General features: G+C 36.7%; 1 protein-coding gene across 1 annotated transcript in view; it reads left to right on the forward strand.

The window, feature by feature from the left end:
• The window catches only part of GPC6 (glypican 6), a 1026790-nt gene that overhangs the window by 668036 nt on the left and 331960 nt on the right, over window positions 1–26794 (forward strand). The window contains exon 4 of the mRNA XM_081815107.1: window positions 12134–12299. Within this exon, the coding sequence (XP_081671233.1) occupies window positions 12134–12299 (166 nt within the window). The remainder of the gene's footprint in view (window positions 1–12133; window positions 12300–26794) is intronic.

The raw sequence follows: 26794 nt of genomic DNA on the forward strand, positions 1-26794 counted from the left end.
GAGAAAGAAAAAGTTTAAAAAGTGAATGCCAATGAATATTTAGAAAAGAAATCTTAAAACTTCCTTCAAGAAGGACTTGAAAAGATTTAATTTTTCTTCCTAGGTGCGATAGGTACATTTAATATTCCTCTACTTTAGGTGGAGATTAACATTAGAAGGGCAAGGGTAATGAAAATGCCGACAAAAAAAAATTATAAAATCCAGTTTTACCCATACTTAAGTTTTTCTCTATTAACAAAGTAGGATGCCTCCAGAAACTGAATTAATTCTTTAAAGTTGCAAAAGTTTAACATATGGTCCTAAAAGATACTCTGTATGCAAATGCTTAATTACCAATAGACTCTCCATAGGTAGTTTTGGGGATCACCCTTTACTCATTAGCACTTCCACAGCAATATGGAATAAGCTAATGAATTTTGTTGTTAGATTTTTATATATTCAGAATAACACGTGAACTATGTAATAATGTTTAAACACAGCAAGCTCCTTGGGAACATTCATAAATTATATTTTTTAATCATCTATAGAATTTAGGATAATGTAAGATAGATATATCCTTTACAGCTCAATAAAATTGTGCTTAATATTTTCATTTCAGCTTTGACCTAAAACTTAATCGGTGGTTTTATATAATTCTTTTTAAATATAGGAATTAACAGTGGATGACATTCCTGGAATTTGCACTGTGAATTGAAATAACATGAGTCTAATAGGAGTTTTCATAAGAAAATGGTATTATGGGGCTTTTCCCCCAACAAGGGCTCAGTGGCTACCATAGAAAGGAATGTAAACATCATATCCTAACCACCCACATGTGTTACTAAAGTTTTCCCAGTGTTTATAAAATCACCAATTGAGCAATCACATAAAATTGTTTGTTGATAAATTATCATGATGTTCAATGAAGCACTATTTTAGTTCTTCAGAATACCTTCCTTTTTACTAACACCTGTCAGAAAGGACAGCCACATCAGGGCCATGGAATGGGGAGGGCTTCTTTGGGGGAAAAAATTGCTGGATGAGATGTCTGGGAAAAACTTACTTTTTCTTACATTTCATCATTCTTATGAAGTAATCACTTTAAAGTAATATTGCTTATTTCCTTTTTAAAAAATTTTATTTGAGTATAGTTGACACACAATGTTACATTAGTTTCAGGTGTACAACACAGCAATTCAACTTCTCTATATATTCTGCTGTGCTCACTGCTAGTGGAACTGTCATCTGTCACCATACAACGCTCTTACAATATCATTGACTATATTCCCTATGCTGTGCCTTCCATCCCTGTGGCTTATTCATTCCATAATTGGAAGCCTTTACCTCCCACTCCCCTTAACCCACTTTGCCCATCACCCCCTTCCTCTGGCAACATCAGTTTGTTCTCTGTATTTATAGGTCTGATTCTGCTTTTTGTTTGTTTATTCATCTGTTTTGTTTTTTAGATTCCACATGAGTGAAATCATATGGTATTTGTCTTTCTCTGACTTATTTCACCCTCTAGATAGATACCGTCTAGATTCATCCATGTTGTCTCAAATGGCACAATCTCATCCTTTTTTATGGCTGCACAATATTGCTTATTTCAGTATCAAATATGCCATAACTTACACATTGGTTTCATCCTTCATAGTAAACCTCTTTTGAGACTGAAGAATTATTCAGGTAGCCCTGGATTATTTGGGGGAACAACCTTTTAAGCTGCCTTGACACAAGAAGATTAGAAACATTATTTTTATATCACTCTTCTACAAATTCTCCCATAATTCATTTCATGGACTTTTGATTTTGTTGGTATATTTTTCTCTCCCTCACACATCCCCAGAACACTTGGGAATATCAGAAGTCCTGAAAGGCACAATGTGCCCTGTAATCCTGTAGACTCTTATCAAGTTGTCCTTATAAGATGTTTACATAAGATAAAAATAACAAAAACATTAAATCAGTGAATAGTACAAGATCACTGAATTCCCCATGCTCCTGATATTTCATTTTATGCTTCTCCTGTTCTCCTGGGAGTTTCTCATGATTAACCTCCCACTGGCCTTTCTTAGGTGAAATCAGGTTCTTCACTAGTGCTGTGTTTCTTGACCAGTCATTTGAACCCCAGGTATTTCTCACCTGCTCTCTCCCTCAGCTATAGATCTTGCTCCCTGGTAAATTTGAAATCCATTCATTTTCATTATAGCACCTCGAGCAGTTTCAGCACATGGTGATGCTTGTTAAATACTTAATGCATGAACTTAAGAATGAATTCATTCATAGCCTTCCATTCTATTAATATTGAAAGAAGAGGGAAGAAAAACCTTTCCTTGGTACACTACAATTGTTTTTCAGTCTCAAAAACCACCATCTTAGCTTTTTTTTTTTTTTTTTGCCGCATTCTTCTTCTTCTTCTTCTTCTTCTTCTTCTTCTTCCTTCCTCTTCCTCTTCTTCTCCTCCTTCTCCTTCACCTTCTTCTTCTTCTCCTCCTCCTCATTACTATTTTGAAGTGTAGAGTCACCATTGGCTTCTTTTGGAGGATCTCTTCCTAACCAGTTTCTCCCATGTCCACAGAAATTTCCAAATTTAATACTCTCTTCTTTGCTAATGACAGTCCATGGCTCAATTGTCAGCCAACGTATTAGAGCATAGCCAAACTAGTGTTCTAGATTTGCCCCGAAACTTTTCTTCCTCCTTAGGACTTTTTCTGAAAAGGTCCATGTTGGTACTTTGCAGGATGAAGTAAAGAATGGGAATTTTCCTAGGAAATACTCTGGTGCTTTGAGCCACAGGGATTCTCATGTAGGGTTCATCAGGAAATAGAATAACTAATGTGAATCTCTCTGTGTGCTCACAACGACATTATCCATAAACTAGATGACATCAGTGCTACCAGGAGGAAGGCATATCACTATTCATGGGGAACTGTTGAGTGATAGATAAGATTAACACAAATTTCATATCCATGTGTTTTGCATCAAAAATTACCAAAACACAATATGGTGTTTGTCTATTTTCCTGATTCCATCAGACATATTTTAATATTATTCCCCTCCCACCATATGCCAGCTCTTTGCACTAGGAGTTTAAAGTTATCATGTTCATTAGAGAATGAGTGATTTGGTTTTACACTCTTGAAAATGCCACATCCCCCTACTTTCAGAGCAGATTGTGTGTATTCCAGAGCAGAAACATTACAAATATGTTAGTTCCACTGTACAGAGGCTTGGAATTCATAGCTTTTACCAAAGTGGATTCTCACACCAATGACTCATATTTAAAGTCACAGCTAAAATGTTTCTTCCAAATGAAGTAATATTTAAACTATAATTTCTAACTGAGGAAGGCAACTATTCCCTGATGAGACATTTAGGGATCTTATTTTACATTCTGCATTCCCATTTGAAGATTTACATTTGGGTAAAGTTTAGAATGTCAAGCAGACTGCACAAATAAAAGGCAATATCGCCAAGAACTCATGATGATAGAGCAAGATAAAATTAAAATGATACTGTGTTTTATTGGGTAAACACATCAGAAAGCCCTCTGAAATATGTATTTAACTAGTAGGAAGAGCTGTTTTATTCTAATGGATGAAAAATATCCAGTCTCTGTGTGTGTGTGTGTGTGTGTAATTTATTTAAATGCTATTTGGAACTATTCCAAAATGAATAATAACATTCATTTACTAACTTCTGTGGCAGTTTTATTTATGTTTTGAAGAATAAAATTAAATATAGGAACTGGATCTAGGTAACACTGAATTTGTGACATAATCTGACAAGCACTAATGGGGCTGCTAAGAACTGACATAGACCTTAACTCACCTTACTTCCCATGTCCTGATTTTAAGTGTACACAGCATCGATGTTACTTAGACTTGGCTTTGAAAGTTCTGCAGCTCCGGCTATTAGGTATGCAAATTAGGTCTGTTCCTTTTCTCCCAGACCCAACAAGCTCAATCATTTTATGGTTTGCAAATGCTTCATAAGCCTCATGCTTTTTCTAGGGGGGTTTCTAGCTAATAAGTAAATTACATTTTTAAAAATAGGCTGAATTTTTATCATGATGGCACTACAAACATTTGTCATCCATATAGGGAGTATTTTTCCTTCAGGCTCTGATTTGCAATTCATGATTGCTTCCTGTCTTATCCTTGTTCACTCTTGATGGTATGAGATGGAGAGAAGATAGTTTTAGAGCATATACATTTTAATCAACATTCAAACTGAATTAGATGGCCTAAAGGTTTTCTCTTTGTGTACACGGTAATTCATTCCACCAAGCCACCATTGAGTAACAGTTGAAATAATAGGTGACTTTCTCAAAAGAAAGTGTTAAAATATCATTAAAGTCATGCACATCAAACTAATTTTGGTATAATGTAATTTGAGCTTAACATTATTTAAACAATTTTTATATAACCACATGCCTAAATAAAGCCCTGGTTAGGTGACAAAGACAGTAATTCCTCTGTACAACTTACAAATATGGTAGTAGGAAATTATTTGTTAAAGGCACTTCTCTCTCTCTTTCAAACAGCTTTACTGAGATACAGTTTATATACCATAAAGTTCACTGGTAAATATAAATGGTATTTAAAGTGCAAATGTCAATGGTATTTAGTATACTTACAGTATTGGGCAATGATTAGTGTTTCTGTAATTGTAGAATATTTTCAACACACAAAAAGAAAACTTGTACCTATCAGCCCCAACTTATGTTTCTTCCACTCTCTTACCCAGCCCCTGACAACCATGGATGTGTCTATTCTGGACATTTTGTAAATGCATGGAATCACACAATACATGGTTTTCTATGACTGGTTTAATGTTCTTTCAAAGTTCATCAATGATGCAGCATCTCAGAATTTCATTCCTTTTAACTGCTGAATAATATTTCACTGAATGGATATACCACATTTTGTTTATCCATTCAATTGATGGAAATTTGGATTGATTCCAGGTTTTGGCTATGATGCTTTTATAAGCATTGTACAAATTTTTGTATGGTGTATATTTTCATTTCTCTTGGGTACATAACTAGGAGTAGAATTGCTGAATCATATGGTAGTTTTGTTTCCACAGTGGCTGCCATTGTACATTCCCATCAGCTGTGTATGAGGGTTCCAATTTCTCCACATCCACATCAATGTTCTTTATTATCTCTCTCTTTTATTGTAGCCATCCTAGCGGTGTGAGTGATATCTCAATTTGATTTTCATTCTCTAGTGACCAACAATGTTGAGCATCTTTTCATGAGCTGCTTAGCCATTTTATATCTTCTTTGGAGAAATGTCTATTTAAGTCCTTTGCCTATTTTATAATTGGGTTGCTTGTCCTTTTTTTGCTGAGCTTTAGGAATTCTGTATATATTCTAAATATAAGACCCTTATCAGATATATAATTTACAGACATTTTCTTCCATTTGTTAGGTTGCCGTTTCACTTTCTTGGTAATGTCCTTCGATGCACAAAAGCTATTAATTTTAATGAAGCCCAATTGATTTTTTTTTTCTTTTGGAGTCATATCTAAGAATCCATTGCCAAATCCATGGTCATTAAGATTTACCCTATATAGTTTTTTTCCAAGAGTTTTATTGATTTTGCTCATATTTAGGTTATTTATCCATTTTGAGAAATTTTGGTGCATGGTCTGAGGTCAGGTCCAGCTTCACTATTTTTCATGAGGATATCCAGTTGTTCCAATATGATTTGTTGAAGACACTATTCTTACCCCATTAAATAATCTTCACACCCTTGTAAAAATCAATTGGCCATAAATGTGTATGTTTATTTCTGGTCTTTCAACTCTATTTTACTGATCTAAATGTCTATCCTCATTCCAGTACCACAGCATTGATGATGATGGTGGTGATGATGATGATGGTGCTGGTGATGATGATGATGATGATGATGATGATAACTGTGAGAAAACACATATCTTCCTTCTTAACAAATTGTTAAATATTCCATACATATTGCTAACTATATGCACATAGTTGTACAGAAGATCTCTAGAACTTTTTCATCTTGCATGACTGAAACTCTATATCCATTGAATAGAAATTCTCCATTTCCCTCTCCCTCACAGCCCCAGCAAACACCATTTTGCTTTCTGCTGCTATGAGTTTGACTACTTTAGGTACCCCATATAAGTAGAATCATGCAGTATTTGTCCTTCTGTGACTGGCTTATTTCACTTAGTATAATGTTCTCAAGGTTTATCCATGTTGTTGCATATTGCAGGATTTCCTTCTTTTTTAAGGATGAATAATATTCCATTGTATGTACATACCTCATTTTCTTTAGCCACTCATCAGTCAATGAACATTAGAAATAACCTCTTGGTTATTGTGATAATGCTGCAATGAACATGGGAGTACAAATATCTCTTCCAGAACCTGTTTCCAGCTTTTTTTGAAGAAATACCTAGAAGTGAGATTGAGGGACAGTACCACTGAGTTTTGATTACTTTAGCTTTGTAGCAAGCTGTAGTACATTTTGAAATCAGGAAATGGGATTGCTCCAAATTTGTTATTTTTCAAAATTGTTTTGACTATTTGGGTCCCTTTCAATTCCATATGAATTTGAGGATTGTCTTTTACATTTCCTCCAGGAAAAACTGTTAGAATTTTGATAAGGTTTGCAATGAATCTATAAATTACTTTGAGTAGTATTGCTATCTTAACAATATTAAGTCTTCCAATACACAAACGCAGGATATCTTTCCATTGATTTAGGTCTTCTTTAATTTCTTTCAACAATACTTAATAGTTTTCAGTGTAAAATTCTATCACCTTTTTGGTTAAATTTTATTCCTGAGTATTTTATTCTTTTAGATACTGTTGTAAATGAAATTGGTATCTTAATTTCCTTTTTTAGTTTGTTTATTGCTAGTGTTAGAAACTCATTGGATGTTAGAAACTGGAGAATGGCATGGACTCTTGCTTAAAAACACATTTTAAATTTATTCTGGTTAAAGAGTTTACTTTCATTAACTTGTTTGTCTTTTGGGAGAAGTCAAATAGGTTTATTTGATTATTTCGGCTGTCTGATTTCCATAGAAACAAGCACTCACTAGGTATATATTCATTGTGTATAAATATAGATTTATAACTTTCACATGTTTTCTTGTTTTCTAAAAATATTTTAAGTGGGCGCCTGGGTGGCTCAGTTGGTTAAGCAACTGCTTTCGGCTCAGGTCATGATCCTGGAGTCCCAGGATCGAGTCCCGCATCGGGCTCCCTGCTCGGCAGGGAGTCTGCTTCTCCCTCTGACCCTCCTCCCTCTCATGCTCTCTCTCATTCTCTCTCTCTCAAATAAATAAATAAAATCTTTTAAAAAATAAAAAAATAAAAAATAAATAAAAAATAAAAATATTTTAAGTGACAGAATTATTTTACATTGGCTACTACTAGAAATTACTAACATGAGCATCAATGCATGAATGTTGGTCCAGTTACAAAAAAGTCTTACGTATATTAAAGACCTGAAATGAATTGCTACTGTATGGGTAAGGGTGTGCCATGCCACAAATCACATTTAGAAAATGTAAGAATTACTTGCTATAACATCCTGATACAGGTGAGGAGCCAGGTAGATAGGTCTTCGTCCTCTCTCCCCATACTGCTTTACTAAGGGTTCTTTTTGTATTTCTTGTCATGTTTCAATGTATCTTGCTTTAACCTTTTAGAAAAGAAATACAAACAACAACAGAAAAGCACAAGGTTGCAAACTAAGAACTCAATATTTTTATGTTATTTTTCTGTTATTTCACCTACAGACACAACTAAGAAAACTTAGTTACAAATTATATGATTACTAAAACTTGTCAATTATAATACCAACTGTAAAATGATTATTAATGTCATTATATACAAACAGCTTCAAAAGAAGTTAACAGAAAGACTAAACCCAAGATGCAAGGAATTGACCCATCAATTGCACTCTTGGGCATTTATCCCAGAGAAACAGAAACTTACATTCTTGCGAACACCCGTGCATGAATGCTCATAGAAACTTTATTTCTAATAGCCAACTACTGGAACAACCCAGATATCCTTCAGTGAATGAAGAGTTGTACAAATCCTGTTATAGCCAAACAAAGGAATATAACTCAGCAATAAAAAGGAATGAGGTATTAATACATGGAACAACTTGGTTGGACCTCAAAGGCATTATGCTCAGTTTAAAAAAAAAAGTAAAGCTCAAAAGGTCAAAAGGTGACAACTATGCGATTCCATTCATATAACGTTTTTGAAATGATATAATTATAGAGATGGAAAATAGATTATTGCCAGGTGACAGGAACCAGGGTAGCACAGGAGGTAACACAAAGGAGTTCTTTTGTGGTGATGAAAGGTTCTCTATGTTGGTTGTGGTATTACGACACAAGTCTGTATATGGAATAAAACTGTACAGATGTGTACACACATATGTGCACACACACAAATGAATGCAGGTTGAAAAAATCATGAAAACTGAATAAGGGCTATAGACTAGTTCATGGCAACATACCAAGGTCAGTTTCCTTGTTTTGATACTGTACCGTGGCTATTTTTTTAAAAGATCTATTTATTTATTTTAGAGAGAGAGCAATAGCAGGGGGAGGGGCAGAGAGATAGAAAGAGACAGAGAGAATCTTAAATAGAGTCCACAGTGAGTGTGGAGCCTGACGCAGGTCTCGATCCCACGACCCTGAGATCACAGACCTGAGCCAAAATCCAGAGTCAGATGCTTAACCAGCTGAGCCACCCAGGTGCCCCATACCACAGCTGTTTGAAATGTCACCATCAAGTGACATTGGTGAGTGAAGGGTACCCAGGACTCTACTATTTTTGCAGCATCTCATGCGTCTATATTGATTTCAAAATAAAAAGATTTTTTTAAATCACTATAGCACAATTATAAAACACTATTAAATATTTAAAAATGGAAATATCCCTCACACAACTGGCATTTAAAGCAACCTTCTTTTCAGAGGCTTACTTCTAAGTCTTCAGTTTGAAGTGATGATTTTTTTTATTTTAATTCACACATGCAGTTATGTCAATTCAACAAATATGGGTCTGTGAACATGAAAGCTTAAACTTTGATCCTCCACACTCCATTTTCTTCTTCTTCAAATGCCCTTTATTTGACCAGGAGGGATGTCATTTCCAAAGGTACTGAGAGAGCCACATTTAACTTGAACAACATTGTTCTTTGGGGTTATTAAGGATGTTCAATTTTCTCTGTTGGTTGCTACCCTGATTTGGAGACTCTTCTAAAATGTCAGACTGAGAAAACTGTACTGGTTCCAACACAATTTAAAACAAAACAAAACAAAAAGGCCTTGGAATTAATGCAATCAATAATTACCTTTGAAAACAAACTTAAAAGGTAACAGTTGAATGCTAAGATGTATAAATCTATCTGTCTTTCTTTCTTTGAATATCAATGTGGCCAAGAAATTGAGAAACACAATAGAGAGTTCAGTTCAAAAGCACTTATTGACTACCTGAATCATAATCACAATGCCTTTTAAGGATCTGCATGTTTTGCGGAGCAGTGCAGGTTATAATGATGACAGAGTCCACACTGCCTAAGAGATCCCTAGTATTGACAAATGCTCCCAATTTACGCTGGCATACTGAGGGAGAAGAAGCAAAGCACTGTGTCATACCAATAGCCAGAAAACCAAAAATCCAATAGAGTTAAAGGAAGAAATTGCTTAGCCAGCTCGGCTGAAAATAGGGTTGGTCTCTGGAGAAAGGCATCAGGGTCAGGACAAAAGTCACAAATCTATGGAAAACAAAATCCTACAGACACAAATTTGTAGGAATGCCACCATATCAAATAAGTAAAATGCACAAGAATTTGAAATTCCACATAAATCCTGTATGGAGAATACAGATTTTTTTTCCTCTTTTTTCCGTGAATGACTTGGGATACAAGTGGATAAAAGAAAGTTTTAAGATACTATTGCTCTGGTGTGGATAAAATTTGGCATTTTCACAAAATAGCTTATCTGGAGGAGATGATATCGTGACACAAATGTGTGCTCAAGTTAAAAGCCACCAGATTCCTCAATTTTGTTCTTAATGTTTTTTGTTTTGTTTCGTTCTGTTGTTGGAAAATAAGTTGTAAAATTAATGGATACTAAACCATTCTCTAAATACCTTTGTAAAGTAAGGCCAATTATATTTTACTGCACTTTTTGATTTGGAGTACTTAATATGCCAACTTTCTATTGTTGATCATGTTAATTCTATCTTATTAAAGCCAACATTAAACTACAAGGAAAAGTAAAAATCAAAAGGATATTACTTTGAATGCATAAAAAGTAAGGTGATTAATGGATAGATTGAAGGATGGGCAGATATATGAAAAAGCAAGTATAGGAAAATGTTAAATGATAATCTAGGAGTGAGGCTATGGGTATATATTATAACAGTCTTTCAACTTTTGTGTATGTTTGAAAACTTCTTACAATTTTGGAAATAAAATCAAAAGAACAACCAGAATTTTCAGTGCCTAAATAAATAAATAAATAGCCTTGTTTTCTGAAACAATGTATTAAGGGCTTAGTCAGTATACATCGTTAAAGTAAGAGAATGTTACAAAAAACAAAGCCTTGCATTAAAAACCTCAAAGGTGTTGAAAGACAATTACCATACGATTTCACTCATAAGGGGAATCTAAAAAAACAAGTGAATAAGCAAACAAAAAGCAGAATCAGACCTCTAAATAGAACAAACTGATGGTTGCCAGAAGGAAAGGAGTGATGGACAAAGTGGGTGAAGGGAAATGGGAGATATAGGCTTCCAGTTATGGAATGAATAAGCTACAGAGATGGAAGGTACAGCATAGGGAATATAGTCAGTAGTATTGTAATAGTGTTGTATGGGGACAGATGGTAGCTACATTAGTGGTGAGCGCAGCATAAGGTGTAGAGAAGTTGAATCACTATGTTGAAACTAATGTAAATTGTGTATCAACTATACTCAAGTTAAAAAGCTAAAAACAAATTCACATGTGGTTTCTAGGTAAAGAATATAATGACAGAGATTGGCTCTAGTAGTGGAAAGTACCTATTTATGCAGAACTACCTTTCATTGTCTCACCTTTACATTGATGTTATGCTTCGTCAGTATCGACATGTTCTTGACATGGAAATGCTCCCTGCGTGCCCAGGTCGGTCTGATAAGACTGTGACTCTCCGACACATCCAAATGATACAAGTTAGGCTTGTTCTCAGGTCTGGAACACAAGAACAGCAACATATGGTTACTTGACTAAGACACCAAAATTACATGGCACTAACCAGATAAATACAGTAGTAATTTTGTGTCTAGTCATAAAAAGAACTTTCTGTATTTTCTTCCATTGTTGGTCCATGCTGTTTTAAATACTCTTTCCTCTTGAAGTCAAATTAGAATTTTCAATGAGTCCAAAAAAGATTTTATTGGCTTAGAATTGATTAACTTAGAAGCACCTCAGCTTTTCTTATTCAAGGCAAATGCCACTTCATTGTCGGTTGATTAGTAGCTCCTGTGAAGTACTACAAGGATTTCTCCTTACATTCAACCCTGGGTCCATTTTCCACAAAGTTCCCAGACCTGCAAAGCTTCAAATGCCTGAAGACATTCTCTCGGCAGTTCCCATTGCTTCTAAGCAGGCCTGGGTCTTAGAAATGCCAGACAAGTTGATATTGATTCTTTTTAATAAGTTACATACAAAGGCAGTAGATCTGCCAGCCTCGTTTAGAAACAGGGTCAAATAACCAATTGGAAAACTTTCGAAAGGTGTCACATCAAACTTTAATCATGCCTACATTTTTATGGAGCTTTTAACTTTGCAAATTGCTTTCACGTGCTACGGCACTGCAACAGCGTCCAGGTTTTAGGGCTGGGTTACAATGACACAGATATCAACATGTGGACGGGGACATCTCACGAAAATTGATTATTGCCATGTCGACCTGCCTGGCATGGAGATCGAGTATGACAAGGGGTTAAGATCCTAATAGCTGCTTTGCTCCGCGGCTGCTGGCGTTTCTCAGAGCCATTTCTCCTTTTTCTTTTTCAAGGAGAAAATGGGTTACATCTTTTGTCTCTCTCCCGCCCTTCTTATTTCTGATTTTCTTTTTCTTCTCAATCGATCGACAGGTCAGCCCGACCCCGGGGTGCATCCGAGCCCTCATGAAGATGCTGTACTGCCCGTACTGCCGAGGGCTTCCCACCGTGAGACCTTGCAAGAACTACTGCCTCAACGTCATGAAGGGCTGCCTGGCCAACCAGGCTGATCTGGACACCGAATGGAATCTGTTCATAGGTAAGGGGCGTTGCCACGGAGCCGTGACGTCATTACGGTGGCGTAGATCTCCAACGGAGCTGTGGGCGGGGCGGGCGGCTCCGACGTCGTGATGACGTACGGAGCCCGCGAGGATTACGTACAACACCGGGAAACAGCTTTTAGCAAAGTGTTAAGATTACTTTGCATTTTTTTCTTGTTTTTCTAAATCTAAAATAACAATAAGAAGAAGAAATCCTGGTATGTTGTGAAGGACGGTCCTGTACTGAATTCGCTGATCTCTCTGACAGAGTGAAAAGTACTCTTGTTGACTTTCTGGGAGCTCCTGTGGAAAGGGACAAGTTAGGGGAAGAAAACAAAAATCTCATTAAAAATAAATCCACAGCACTGGCTCTTATTCGTATTACCTCAACGTAGTCACAGATATTAGTAAACCACCCCTTCCTTAAACGTCCATGATGAAACTAGCTCAATATTTTTGCTAAAATATGCAAAATTTCTTCCTCATTCTGTGGAGAAGAATGCTTCCGGCGCCCTAGCGCCGAACAGCCTTGCTGTCTTTGGAAGGTAGGAGGAGAGAGGGTGGGGAAGATGCAGCGAAGGTCTGGGGAGTCAAGGCTCTCGTCTTGAGTTGCAGAAATCGCTCAGGGAGTCGCACTACCAAAAGATATTTCCCAAATTGCTATCCAAGGATAAAAGGACACATTTTACAGGCAGGCTGCTCCCAGGAAAATACACAGGCCTTGAAAGAGTGTGTGTTCTCCCCCTCTGTCAAATGGCCTTCAAATCAAAGTACTTTTCGATTGCATTTACTGCAATTGCGTGGTGACAGGCAGAGTGGCGCGGAGGCTTCCGTCAGCCGCATCATTTATGCAAACCTCCAAACCAGAAGGCACGCCTAACGCCTTCTGACATCTAAGATTCCGGTGGGAGGGGAAAAAAGATCTAGGATGTGTTGGAACGGAGCGAAACCTAAGCCCCTTGTACAAAGATGTGCTTAGGTTACAAGCCTTCGGCTTTGGCTCTGTCACCCACCGGCTAACATGCTATTATGCTTAGGAACGCCAAAGAAAATGGTTTTGAAGTTTTAAAAAAAGATTTGAGAGTGGGTAGATTCAAATGGAACTCATCGAACAAAACCCCAGAAATCATTTCAGAGAGAATGAATTGAAATGTTCTCTCTCCCTGTAGTGGGAGTATAAAATCTGTTTGCATGATCTTGGGTTACTTTATTTGAAAAATGAGGAAGTGTTTTAAAAAGTTAATCATTAAGGTACCCTTCTAACACAAACATGATATGATTCTTTGCTAAGATTTTGGACGGGAGTATGAATTAAAAAAATATATAAGAATAACTTGATCTTCTAGAACATATATTTAGATTAATTTTGGCAAAGACACTCTAGCCAAATAATGTTAGTCAAAAAGTACTCTCATCAAGAAACCTAAAAATATTTGCATATTTTAAAACCAGATTAAACCTCATAGCATCCCACTTTGAGTCATACAGATTATTCATACTTTTTGGTTGAAACTACCCGAATTTATAGCACAGTTAAATTGTCTTTGCTCAGCCTGCACCTTATTGATGAAAGCGGGCATGTGGATTTTGTTACTTAGAGCAGGACATGATTAAGAATGAGATTATAGGCTTTTAACTTATAAGAGCAATGGTGACCGCCTTATTGGCTTTTTCTCTTCAGTGCTGGTTGTCTATTTTAACATAAAACAAACCTTTATACTTTCTATCAATTGGGTTTCCTGGTTGCCAATTAGATGTGAAGTTGAATGTCTGGAAAACCATTTGATTTAAAAACTAAAATTTGAACCCACCGCGTGTTGGATGTACTTTAACGAAAAGGGAACGTGGTGGTTAGCCCTCCCTTAATATATCTCATACCCTTTCTCATGTTTTTTTATTAGTCTTAGATATCAGTGAGAAAAATCCTACTTCTTTCTTTCTTCCGGTTCTGCTATGGCACTGAGAAGTGACCACCAACATAGACTTTTGGAGCAAAATATGTTCTTGCTAATACTTGTCCCGAAGTGAAGTGCCATAAATCAGTCAAATGTGCCAACTCTGTTTTCCACACATATGCATTCAAGATGACAGGGCTCCAGGGTTCATGAAGGCAGCAGGGAAGACCAGTGAGCAAATCAGTAACCCAACAGTAATTATATATAAAGCCCTCTCTGGTTGGCATCTGTAGCCCATCACTCTTGGGCTTCTACCATCTTTTCATCAACCCCCTTCCCTCCTGTTGCTGAGTCAAATGTGCCATCTCTGTCTGCTACATTCATGTCCCAGCTTATACATTTTTATGGTGTTTTTTTTTTATTATGTGCTCATCAAAAATGTTAATAGTGGCATGCAATCGATGGTCAATAAAAGCAAGAATCGAACTGGTAGCACATTCTCATGATCTTTACTATGCCATAAATTAATTGCAAATGAGTTGTAATTATTTTGAATTCAGTTGTTGTTGGGTTTGTCAAAAGAAAGGCAACTCATGGACAAAATGAAATGTTTTAAGTGTTCAGCTAAACACCCCAATGGCATTCCATTCTCTTCTGAAGCTCTATAGTTGGTCAATTTTCATTTCTTTGTAATCCTAGAAAACAATCAGGAGTCTACTCGGGATGCATTTCCATAGTTTTCCTTGAGGACGTTTAATTCTGTGCCCTGCACAGAGTGGGTGTTCAAAAAATTTTTATCAACTAACTGTTGTAGGAAAAAGAATTTTAGATAAAGAGCTTTTTTGGTTTTTTTGAAAAGTTACTGACAACTTTGAAGAAGTTGCTGCTAGACCCATTTTAGAGAACATGAAAGTCTCAGTTGATCTCTGCCAGAACTGTCAGCTGCTTTCTAGAAGCATGTGGGATTCCCCAGGACTGAGCCCAGCCCAGCCTCAACTTGGGGCACCCAAGCGGCTGGGCATGCTAGGCCACACCCCTGAGCTAGGTAGGACCCTGGGGACACAAGAGTGGGGTGCAGTCTGCTCTCACTACCAGGCACAATGCAGTAAGAGAACAATGTAGTTTGAGGCATTGACAGGCACTGCTTGGGCGCCTACCCCAGGTGTTCCTGTCCATTTATACTCAGCTGATTCCAGCCTAGCCTTTGAATGTTGCCTGAATGCAAAAGCATTTTCTCAGAAAATGTTTATGTAAATTAAAATTTCCTAAAGGGAAACAGTTTGTGGGCAGAATTTGTTTTCAGTAACATCCTGCGGTTATTTTGAGTGTTTGTCATTGATACCAACACTCCACAGATACGAGCTGTTCTGTTTGACAAGGGGCCATGGTGCAGATTACTCCTAGCTCAGGAGCTCAAAAGTTAAGGCTGAAATTACATTTGTGTAGCTGCAATAAATCTTGCATCTACTTTAAAATCTAGGATGTATGGGACAGCCTCCTCCAAACATCTGGTACCTTCTAAGACTTTATAGACTGTGAGAACCAGAGAGGGGAAAAAAAGGATGTGGGGAGGGAAATGCTGATGAGACCAAAGGCAGGAATTCTGTTTGTTCTGTAATATTTTTTTTTCACTAAAATATTAGAGGGTGTTTACTAATGCAAGTATAAGACTAGCATCGCTATCATTCCATAAAACTGAGACCTGAAGATGTTTGTGTCCCGACATTGCAGCCTAATATTTTAGGCTGTCCCAGTTGGTAAGACTCTAATAATCCTAACCTATTAATTGGCAACTCACTAGGGTAAAAAAAATTTTCCCCTAAGGTAAAAAATATATGTGTCTAGCTTCTTACTCAATTGAGTACGTTTTTTACCCTAGGGGAACTTAATGCAGTTAAATGAGTTATAATCAACTGTGATTTATCCCTATTTTAGGAAAATAGAAGCACAGGATGCTAAGCATCTACTGAGCAGGGTGACTTAATCTAGACTAGGGTGTCAGGGAAGCCTGGTAAATCTAGAAGAGTAAGTAAGACTGTACTGAATTAGCATTGTCAGACATAATTGATGCTGGGTAGCCATAACATATAGAATTGCTGCAATACTGTAGAGGCCCCAAATATTCATGAGAGCATCAAACATGAGGTCCCCGGTGGGCCCTACACCTGCGCCTGGCCAAGAGCCCCTGCTCTGAGTATCATCCATTCATCTCCTGAGATTCATGAAGACAACACGTGTTTACCGAGTGCCTGGCGCCGACCCTGTTCTGGTTTCAGCACGAGGGAGAGCGGATGAGGGCCTGCCTGCTGAGAAGAGAGCTCCCTGTATGTTCTCTGTTGAAGTCAATGAACAGCTAGACAGAGAAATGGAAGGGAATGTCATAAGAGGCTGCTCCATTTTACTTTGTAGGTCTACTCTTTTAATGGAAGTATGACTAATTCAGTAATTTGAAAAACACATATCCCTGTTGTTAATGGACTCGTGAGTGCAGGGATGGCAGAAACAAATCAGATAATGAACCTGGTTCCTTCATGGTGATAGCTGCTATCAAGGTGTAAATTAGAGCCAGCCGCCAGCAAGCTGTGGTAGGTCAGTCAGATGACTAGTATCGTGTAATAAATGGCCACTTTGGGGCACAAATGACTTTCTCAGGACCTGAAAGAGTTGTTTGTCCTCAAGGTACTTAGTATATTCACCTCTTCGTGTTTGCGCGTGTTGCTATATAAACATTTAGTGTTCCTAGTAAATAAACTTGAGTTCTCTTTTTTTAAACTACACAGGACTGTGTGATGTTGCATTTCAGCAGGATATAAAATAAACACAAAGAACTATTTCAAACATTTGTATAAGATGCTCATCTTTCAAAGACTCTCTTAAGCATGAAATTCCATAATATAAATCTGATCAATTTTTTAGTTACAAAGAATTCCATAGTAAATATGATATGACTCCAGCTGATAGATCCTGAAATGCCATGTTTTAAAAACCTCTAGACCCAAAACATAGAAAATGATTTCCTTTCAACCAAAGACAAAGAAAAATTTAAGAATTATATTTAGCAGCAAGCTTCAAGGTTTCTTAGTCTCCACCTTGTATAGGACAAGAGCCTATTCACTAATACAGTCTAGAAACATAACTCTTAAATTGAGGAACAAAAGCCAAAGCAATTATTTTAGAATCTGATCTCACCGTTAGCTATAGAACTTGCTTTTGCCCTTGTGCATTCCTAAAAGCACCAAGAGAGATTAAAAAAATAAATAAATAAAACACTTTATTTTCTATCAGTTGAAATCTAACCCCACCCATCTCCCTGCCTTCCTTTTATACTCATTGATTCGGTATTTCTCATTTCTCATGGACATTTATCATATGCTGTGTTCTCTCTGTAATGCTAGCAGAATGCACAAGCAGTACTAACTACTCAGTGAGGAAAAAAAAGAGAGAAAGAAAGAGAGAGAGAGAAAGAAAGAAAGAAAGAAAGAAAGAAAGAAAGAAAGAAAGAAAGAGAAAGAAAGAAAGAGAAAGAAAGAAAAAGAAAGAAAGAAAGAAAGAAAGAAAGAAAGAAAGAAAGAAAGAAAGAAAGAAAGAAAGAAAGAAAACAGTTAGATGGTACCCAGCAGCCTTTCACATTTGCTATCAATTTTATATGTTTAGAGAATGGTTTACTTCTGAACTCTGCATATGTGAAAAGTATTTTTATGTGGTGCAATCAGGTTAATTCCTTAAGGGTGATATAATGTCAGAGGCTGTTCAGCAAACAGAGAAGCAGGCGTTTCCTCACCTCTGAACGCTTACTAATGTTCATCTTGTGGCAACAACTCAAGGGATTCATGGGACTGCAATTTCTGTTCTGCATCAGGAAGATTTTCCCAAGGATCAAAGCAGGCAAAGCACATCAATCTTAAAATTATTTGGTGCAAAAGACAAGTAGTCATTCAAAGGTGCATGCATTTCCTTTGCCCTCAGTGCCAATTCTTATACAAACATCTACTCCAGTTCCCACGTATTCAGCTCCTATTAAGCTTATAATTACTGATGACTGCAAATATGATATTCTGAACTAGACTTTCAAGTTGGAATCCATGGTGCTATCAATGATCACACCAACCAATCGCCTGTACCAAGGCATACCTATTTTTGCAAGTAGAACATTCTTTAGGCTACAAGATGTTCCATTTCTAATAAGAAGTTCATTAAAATACCTCTTGTGCCTTATTAAGCTCTCCAATTTCTATGAGAAACAGCAACAGAAGGATTTAGTTTACCAGGATAAAGCAGAGCCATATCACAAATGATGAGAATTGCCTTTGTGTTGGGGATTTTGCTTCTAATTTACACTTCAATTTCAGTGTTTTCTATAGGTAAATGGCTTAATTTATATCCAAAGGACCTTGTTTTTAATGATGGACATCTGATTTTAATGAATTGTGATCGTTTTCACTGTTATGTCTCAACTTTAAGCTAAAACACAGGATGTCTGGCTTTTGGCATGCTGAGAGAAAATATTTGATGATTCCTTAGAATGGAATTAAATGAATTCCCAAAGGCCCAGAAACCCAAGTAAAATTCAAACACTATGAACATTAGTCTGATGACTTTCTTAGCAGTTTCAATCCCAGGAAATAAAAGTAGCATGAGGTAGAAGAAATTGTTGTGTTGTAGAAACCAGAAAATAAGAAATATAAATAGAGCTAAATAAGTGGATTGTTAAAGAAAGCATTCAACTATGTGGCTATTCACAAATAGCAAACTTATAACAAGTCCCAGGGCTACCATAACCAAAAAGTTTTTCAGACGGTGACTGATCTAATAGAATAAAGGCAGGTGTTACCTTCTGAGGCATTTAGATCACTGTAAAAGTCCTGATTAGCAGCCAAACTGAAAATCTTTATTTTAACCCAAATAATAAATCCTGTGTGATGTTGCAATGCTCTATTAAATGTCTTAATAATAGTAGTGTTGGGTGCCTGGGTGGCTCAGTTGGTTAAGCATCTGCCTTTGGCTCAGGTCATGATCCCAGGGTCTTGGGCTCCAGCCCTCCCCATCAGGCTCCTTGCTCAGAAGGGAGTCTGCTTCTCCCTCTCCCTCTGCCCCTCCCTCCGACCCGTGCACTCTCTCTTTCTCTCTCAAATAAAAAATAAAAATCTTTAAAATAAAAAAAATAGTAGTGTTAATGAGGGTACTTAGATTTCTTTTCCTGTAAACATACACTTACCTTTATGTATGTATAATTAAATATACATATGTATCTATCTATCTACAGATAGATAGATCTTCCAATTGCTCTAAAAGCTCCTTTAATTCATGATTGTCTCAGGAGTAGAACTGCTGATCATGTCTTTATGTTTGAGTCATTTTTGAAATTAGTTTTAATTTTCCTCAGGCTTGTTTCTATAACAATTATAGAGACTTTTAGAATCTTATTATCTTCATCTTGTTGTCTTTGTGGCTTGTTTATTATGAACAACCCTCCAAGGAACCAGGAGTGGAAGCCAGGTTAGAAGAGATGGCCCATGAATTATTCTGATGGTTAAAGGCATGTTTTCATTGGTTACTCTAGAGGGGAAATAGATATAAATGTCCTTGGGAGTAATTTAAACTTTGAGAACCTTCATGATATATGAAAACTTTGAGCTTATAATTCATTTAAAAATATCATGCCTACAGATACTTGGTAAGGTAGCCAGGAGAGAATTTAAATTAAAATAGAGCATGAAATATTCCTTGTCCTTCAAATAACAGCTTATATATAAATCCCACATAAAAAAAGATATGCCCTCAATTTTTTTCTTTGCATGGATTTAAATAATTTGCTACACTAAGAATGTTCTTTATTATAACCTCTGAAAAAGTGAAAATTACAAAAAGAAATGAAAACAAGTCATTGAATATATGACATTACACCAAAAAGCGATGCATCTCTATGCATCACATTTTTATTCTTTAAGGTTCGGGATCTTTTAGAAAAATAGCACTGATAATTAAATGTCAAAAAAGCCAGTCAGTATTCACTACTAAAATCTCAATGCTTAGGAGATGAACCAAAATAATGAGAGGCCTAAGAATATTGTTGAATGGCCATGAATAAATTAGTGGATGTGAGAGACCTTGGGATGTAACAAGGATCGCCAGAGCTGATGTGGTTTTCAGATTGACTCAATCAGAAACTGACCCTGCCCTATCTCAGCCCTACATCTATCTCTCTGGTAGTTTCCCATGAGCTTGAAGTCTTTCCTCCCAGGGAAGCAGAACCATGTTCCTTAAGAGAATTCATTGACTTCAAGAGGAAAAGTACTCTCAAAATCTACAGCCATCAACTGCTGGTGAAGGCTGTTCGGAGCCCTTGATATTATCACTTGTTCATGTGCCTCCATGGTTTTCCAAATTCAATGTCCTTGATTATTGTTAGATTAATTCCTTGTTTTTAAAATAGTTTAGTGTTCCAAACTACTCAGTATTAAGTGTTCCAAACTCTTCTGTGTTGACATAGTCGTAGAAACATATTCCATAGTCCAAAATCTATGGGTAATATCCAACCAGAGGGGAGAACTGAAATTGTCAATAGTCCTAAGAATGTTAGGAATAATTCTACAAATACCAATACTCAGTGCATTTTGAGGGTATGGATCATGCATAGAAGCTGACTTCTAGAAGGTAATTCCATAAAGCGAAATACACATGTTCCTTCATTAATCAGCCTTGTAGTATTTTTTATTGAATCACTGTGTCTATTGAATAATAAGGTATTTGGCAAGTTCTTGGTGACCGAATTTAATATGTGCCTAATACTGCCTTTATCAGTTGAAGATCCAGATATGTATTTCCCAAGGTTGTCCATGAAAGAATGTTTAAATGTGTCTTGCTACTCAATTACAATCATAGTATCCAAATTCTAAAACTATGAGAGAGTTGTAAGAAACTTTATTCTCTATGGTTCTGAGGTCCATTTGGAGAACATTGTATCCATAGCAATAATAGCTAACAGTGATTTGACACTTGCTTTACACCAGGTAGTATTGTAATCACTTTACACTTTTAATCCTTAAAACAATCCTATGAAGTAGTTAATATTATGATTCCCATTGTACAGATGGGAAAACTGAGACCAGATAAATTAAGTGACATGTCCAAGGTCATACACTTGTAAATTGCAATGCCAGGATTTGGCTTTAGAGCCCAGATTCTTAACCATGAACAAATTAATTCCTACTAAGTGTTTAGGAAATAACTCTTAGTCTCTGGCTACAGAGGTTGATGGGGTATGTTGGGAAAAATGGAGTATTGCCAGCACTATCTAATAGAATCTTCTGTAACGATGGAAATGTTCTGTGTCTGTATTGTCCAAGATAGTAGCACTAGCCACATGTGGCTGTTGAGCACTTGAAATATATCTAGTGAGACTAAAAAACTGAGTTTTTATTTTATTTAATTTTAAGTAATCTAAATTTAGTCACATGTGGTTGTTGAGCATCTAATATATGGCTAGTGTTTCTGAGAAGCTAAATTTTTCATTTATTTTTAGTTAATTTACATTTTAATCATTATATATGACTAGCAGCTACTGTGTTGGACACTGTAGGTTTAGACCATTAAAACACCTAGAATGTCCATGATGTGGCTCAGCATCTGAGTATGTCTGATTATCTTCAAAAGTTATTTAATAGACACCTTTTTCGTGCATATGATAGACATAAAAGAAATAAAAACTGTACTGGCTGATCCTTGGAAATTATAATTTTCCAAAGAGACGAAATGTATATTTTCAAAGTGGGAGTTTGGTTAAGAGAAGACAACATAGTTAAGAGCAGTAGTTCTTGAATTGCTGCGTGAGTTCAAATCCTGACTTCACCATTTTTTTTTATTTAAAATCTTTTAACCAACATATAGTACATCATTAGTTTTTGACATAGTGCTCAATGATTCATCAGTTGTGTATAACACCAGTTCTCATCCCATCACGTGCCCTTCTTAATGCCCATCACCCAGTTACCCCATCCCCTCATCCACCTCCCTTTCGGCAACCCTCAGTTTGTTACCATTTATTACCTGTTTGTTACTTGGGGAACATTATTAACCTTCATAAATCTCACTTTTCTCATCAACAAACTAGAGATAATAGTACCTATCTCTTAGCATTGTATGGATTAAACTAGGTAATGCATGTAAATCTGAGGGGTTGAGTTGTGTCCACAGAGATAGCACTGAAGGGGAAGCACCATGGTTCCCTATTCAGGTGATAACCTGTGAAGGTATGAAGAAAATAGAAAGTAGAAAGCAGGGGCTCCTGGGTGGCTCAGTCAGTTAAGCATCTGACTCTTGGTTTCAGCTCAGGTCATGATCTCAGGACCCTGAGATCAAGCCCCGCATCGGGCTCTGTGCTCAGCACGAAGTCTGCTCTTCCCCCTGCTCATTCTCTCTCTCTCTCTCATAAATAAATAAATAAATAAAATCTTTAAAAAATAGTAAAGAAAGTAGAAAGCAACAGAGTAGGCAAAGAGGTGGGAGAACATCAGGTACCAGAAACATAGAAAAGAGAACAAGGGTGGGCTGAAAACCACAGGAAAATGGTCAGAGGAGAGGTAATCAGTAAGAAATGAAGGTACAAGATTAAAGGAAGTGCATTTCATCAATCTAGCTTCTTCTTTTCCCTGCTCTGGATTTGCCTAAATTCCTAGGAGATGGGATTTATCCCAACAGAGATGAACTTGCCCTTGCTCAAGTGAATAAGCACTTGGTGAGACCAGGTTGGGAAAACAGTAGTATGTAAGTTAGAATAAGCATGATGTGCTCAGGAAACCAAACTAAAAAAAAGTACTTGCTGGTGTGTCCTGGGAGGTAAGATTGGTCGGGATTGGACTGCTTAAACTTTGAAAGAGAGGTCAAATAGTTGACTTTCTCTTGTCTTGTAGGCACTGGCTAGTCACAGGTATCATCTCATTCAGAGATGAGCAGGATCCAAGTAGCAATGTGGCAGCCAAGTAAAGGATGGATTCTAGTGGTAGAGTGACTAGTGGTAGAGACTGGAGGGGTTATCTCAGCATGGAAGGAGAAGAGAAGGAGAAAGGAAGGCAGCACTCACGGCAGAGTTGGAAATAAGAATTTATAGGACTTCATGCCTCAGCATTGGTGACTAGGTGTAGAGGGCAAGAAAAGAAACACATCAGATAAGACTGAGATAAGCACCCGCAAGAAAGATGATACTGCCAGCAAATACAGAAGCTAGTCTGGGGTATGGCAATCATCGATTTCTTCAGCCTGTTTACAGTTTGCTGGATTTGAGAAACAGTGGTACCAAAAAATGGGACTATCCAATTGGATGCTGAAAAGAGTAGTGTTCACAAAACAGGAGCATCGGGATGCCAAGAACCACTGGAGGGTTTCCACAGCCCAAACGGTCCTGTGGCCAACTTCCCTAATCAACTCCAACAGATGGTGCCCAAAATTCCCTCTCCTGGGTACCACGTGGGTGCCTGCATGTGCCTTCCCTGTGAAATTCTACTGCCTTCACCTCTAAATGTTAAATATTTAACAGCCTGCTCATCAATATGTATTCTCTGAATGAGCCTCCATCTCTAATCCCCAACCTCTGTAATTAAGTGTAGTTAGAATGTCAACTGTACAAATATGAGAATGCTTAACATAATGATTCAGCAGAGACAGGCCCAGATTGCTCCCCCAAATATATTTTCTCAAGATTCAGGAACCCCTGGATGGTCATATTTATCATGCACATCGACATTTTATAATTGCAGTCAATCCAAGAGGAAATTTACTTTCTATTGGCTTTGGCTTTTGCAATCCTCAATGCATGAAATCCAGGATTACTTTGTTTCTGGCCGCTGCCAAGTTCTGGATTTCAAGTTGAGGCATGAAATTTGTTAATTTTATTAAAAAACTTGCCCCAGGGTATTCATTTTCTTCACTGGCAAGAATACCGTGTATCAGGAAGCAGCCCCTGACTTCTTTGCCTGCCTTGTAGCACAATTGTCTCCAATGAAAACTTCACATGTGAGGACCTTTGTAATCCCTTCACTGGTATCTGAACATGGAGTCCACCCCCCAAGGAGCAAGACAAACATACACGACACAGCTTTTGCAATGCAACATTGCAAGAAGCAGTGAGATTTTTTTTTTTCGAATCCCATAGTGCCGAGTTACTGATTTAAGAATGCCCTAGAGTATAAATTATTTCTCTAAACCTCTATGGTGACTTTTGTCAAATGCCTTCTGCTTAGCCCATTAAAAGTGAAAACCATGAAATATTATTTGATTTGTAACCCAAGAAAATGCCCTAAAACCACCTGTCCCTCTTTGGAAAGCTGCCAGAACAAAGTGAGAGGAAAGGTCGAGCCTGAGAACAATAATTTGAGGTTGCTGCATGTGGCTCCGATCAAAGGTTGAGCCTATGGGCTGCATTCAGGCTTCCAGTCTCTTCAGGAGGATTTACATTTATTTTTCTTAACCCACATGGGAGTCCTGGGTTTTGAGATCAACATTTCAAATAGTTTAATAGTGGCCATGCAACATTTTAAAAATAAAATCTGACAGTGAATTGTTTTGAATAGTTATTGCATTTCCTTTGAATTCCATTTGGAGAAGTTAGTTTCAGGATACATTTAATTTCCATGTGGAATTGGTAGATATTAAATTCCATTTCTCCTGAGTGCCTCAGGATTTTTTAAAAATCGCTTTAATTCTGTTGTGCTATGCATCGATTCCTATCCATTTGATCTATGATCACTGGGCATCAGATTGCTTGTGTTCATCACACACTTGTTAAATCAACCTTTAAGATGTAAGACAAGAAAAGTTTAAAGCTGCACCCAGGCATTTTTTTAAGATGCAGAAGTTAATAGTTTGGAAATGCAAAATGGTAAAGAATAAGCCTCAAATGACAAGTTGATTAAAAGATAAAAATCAAATTCTTTAATAAGAAATTTCTGACCTGGCTGAGAAAGAGCCACTTGAGAGCTAGTTTAGCTAGGTGCCCGTGATCCTCTCTGATAAATCTGTCTCCATTTATACAGAAAAATCACAGTAATCTGTCCTAATTGAGAGAATAAGGACACATCAAATTATTGACTGCTGGAAGGCTATTGGAAACTTATTTTAACATTTAGGTTTGACTTTTTATTGAGTACCTACTGTCTGCCAGGTAATATCATATATGGTATTTTTATGCATTAAGAAATAAGAATGAGTTGTGATTAGTATATCATTTTTGCTTACAGTGTTCCTCTATTTCATTTAAATATCTTAAGATCCTCCCAAACATACACAATCTTTTTGTTGATCATTTGAAGAGACATTTTTAGCCAAACCCTTACCTGAATGAATAAAATTTCAAATTAGAGGATACTTACCAGGGCTTTAATATATATGCATTAAACTTGACACATGGGTTTTGTATCCAAAGGACTATGATAAAGAAATAGCATTATAAACAGTTAATCTCCAATCTTGATCTGCTTGAAATCAAATTGCATTTTAATGCTTATTTGAAATAATTTTGACTTACATAGAAAAGTTGCAAAAATAGTACAGAATTCACATACACTACCCTGTACTCAGCTTATCCTAATGTTAACAACATACATACATAAGCATAATACAACATTCAAAACCAGGAAATTAACATTGATACAATGTTATTAACTAGAGTACAGGCCTTATTCTAATTTTGCTAGTTTATCATTTTCATATTTCAGGATCCAATCCAGGATCCCACATGCATTTATATATTTTATCTCTTAGTCTCCTTCAATCTGTGACAGTTTCTCAATTTACCTTATCTTTTATGACCTTTATACTCTTGATGAGGACTAGTCAGTCATTCTGCAGAATATTTTTCAATTTGAAAAACATTCTCTCATGATTAGATCAAGGTTATGCATTGGGCAAGAATGTTACAGAAATGATGTTGTGTCCTTCTTATGTATCATATTGGAATGTACATTGCAGTATCTGCTGGGTTTTTCCACTGTGAAGTTACTAATTTTTTCCTTCTATCGATAATACATATTTCAGAGGAGACACTTGAAGTCTATGATAATATCCTGCTTTTCCTCACACTTTTCACCACCGATGTGACTTTCACATCCTTAAGAGGGTCTTGCTTGCAGTATTACTGTAGCATTTGCAAAATGACAATTTTGTATTTCTCTTTTTCCTTCTCTATGTATTAATGGGAATCTTTCCAAAAATTGGACTTTTGTTCCCTCTCCCAACTACTTATTTATTCAATTATTTATTTATATCAGTATGAACTCATGGATATTTATTTTATTTATGGGTAGAAGCCAATAATATTATTTTCTGTGTTGCTCAAATTGTTCCAGTTTGTATATTGGGATCACCTTACAGTTAGATCCTGTATTGTTCTGACATGCTCCCCATCCTTTTTTGAGCATTTCTTTTTTTTTTTTTTTTTTTTTGCCATCACAAGTTATCCCATAATGTTACCTTATTTTCCTTATTCCAGTCCTGGAGTCAACCTCTTCTCCAAGGAGCACTCATTCTTTTTATTGAAGGACGATATTAGAAACCAAGATCTGGACACTGGATGTGCACATTGCTCCTGGGGTGTCACTGCTGTTAAA

Source organism: Leptonychotes weddellii, chromosome 3, assembly GCF_054177405.1.
Source record: "Leptonychotes weddellii isolate Sample4059 chromosome 3, ASM5417740v2, whole genome shotgun sequence".
Taxonomy (NCBI): domain Eukaryota; kingdom Metazoa; phylum Chordata; class Mammalia; order Carnivora; family Phocidae; genus Leptonychotes; species Leptonychotes weddellii.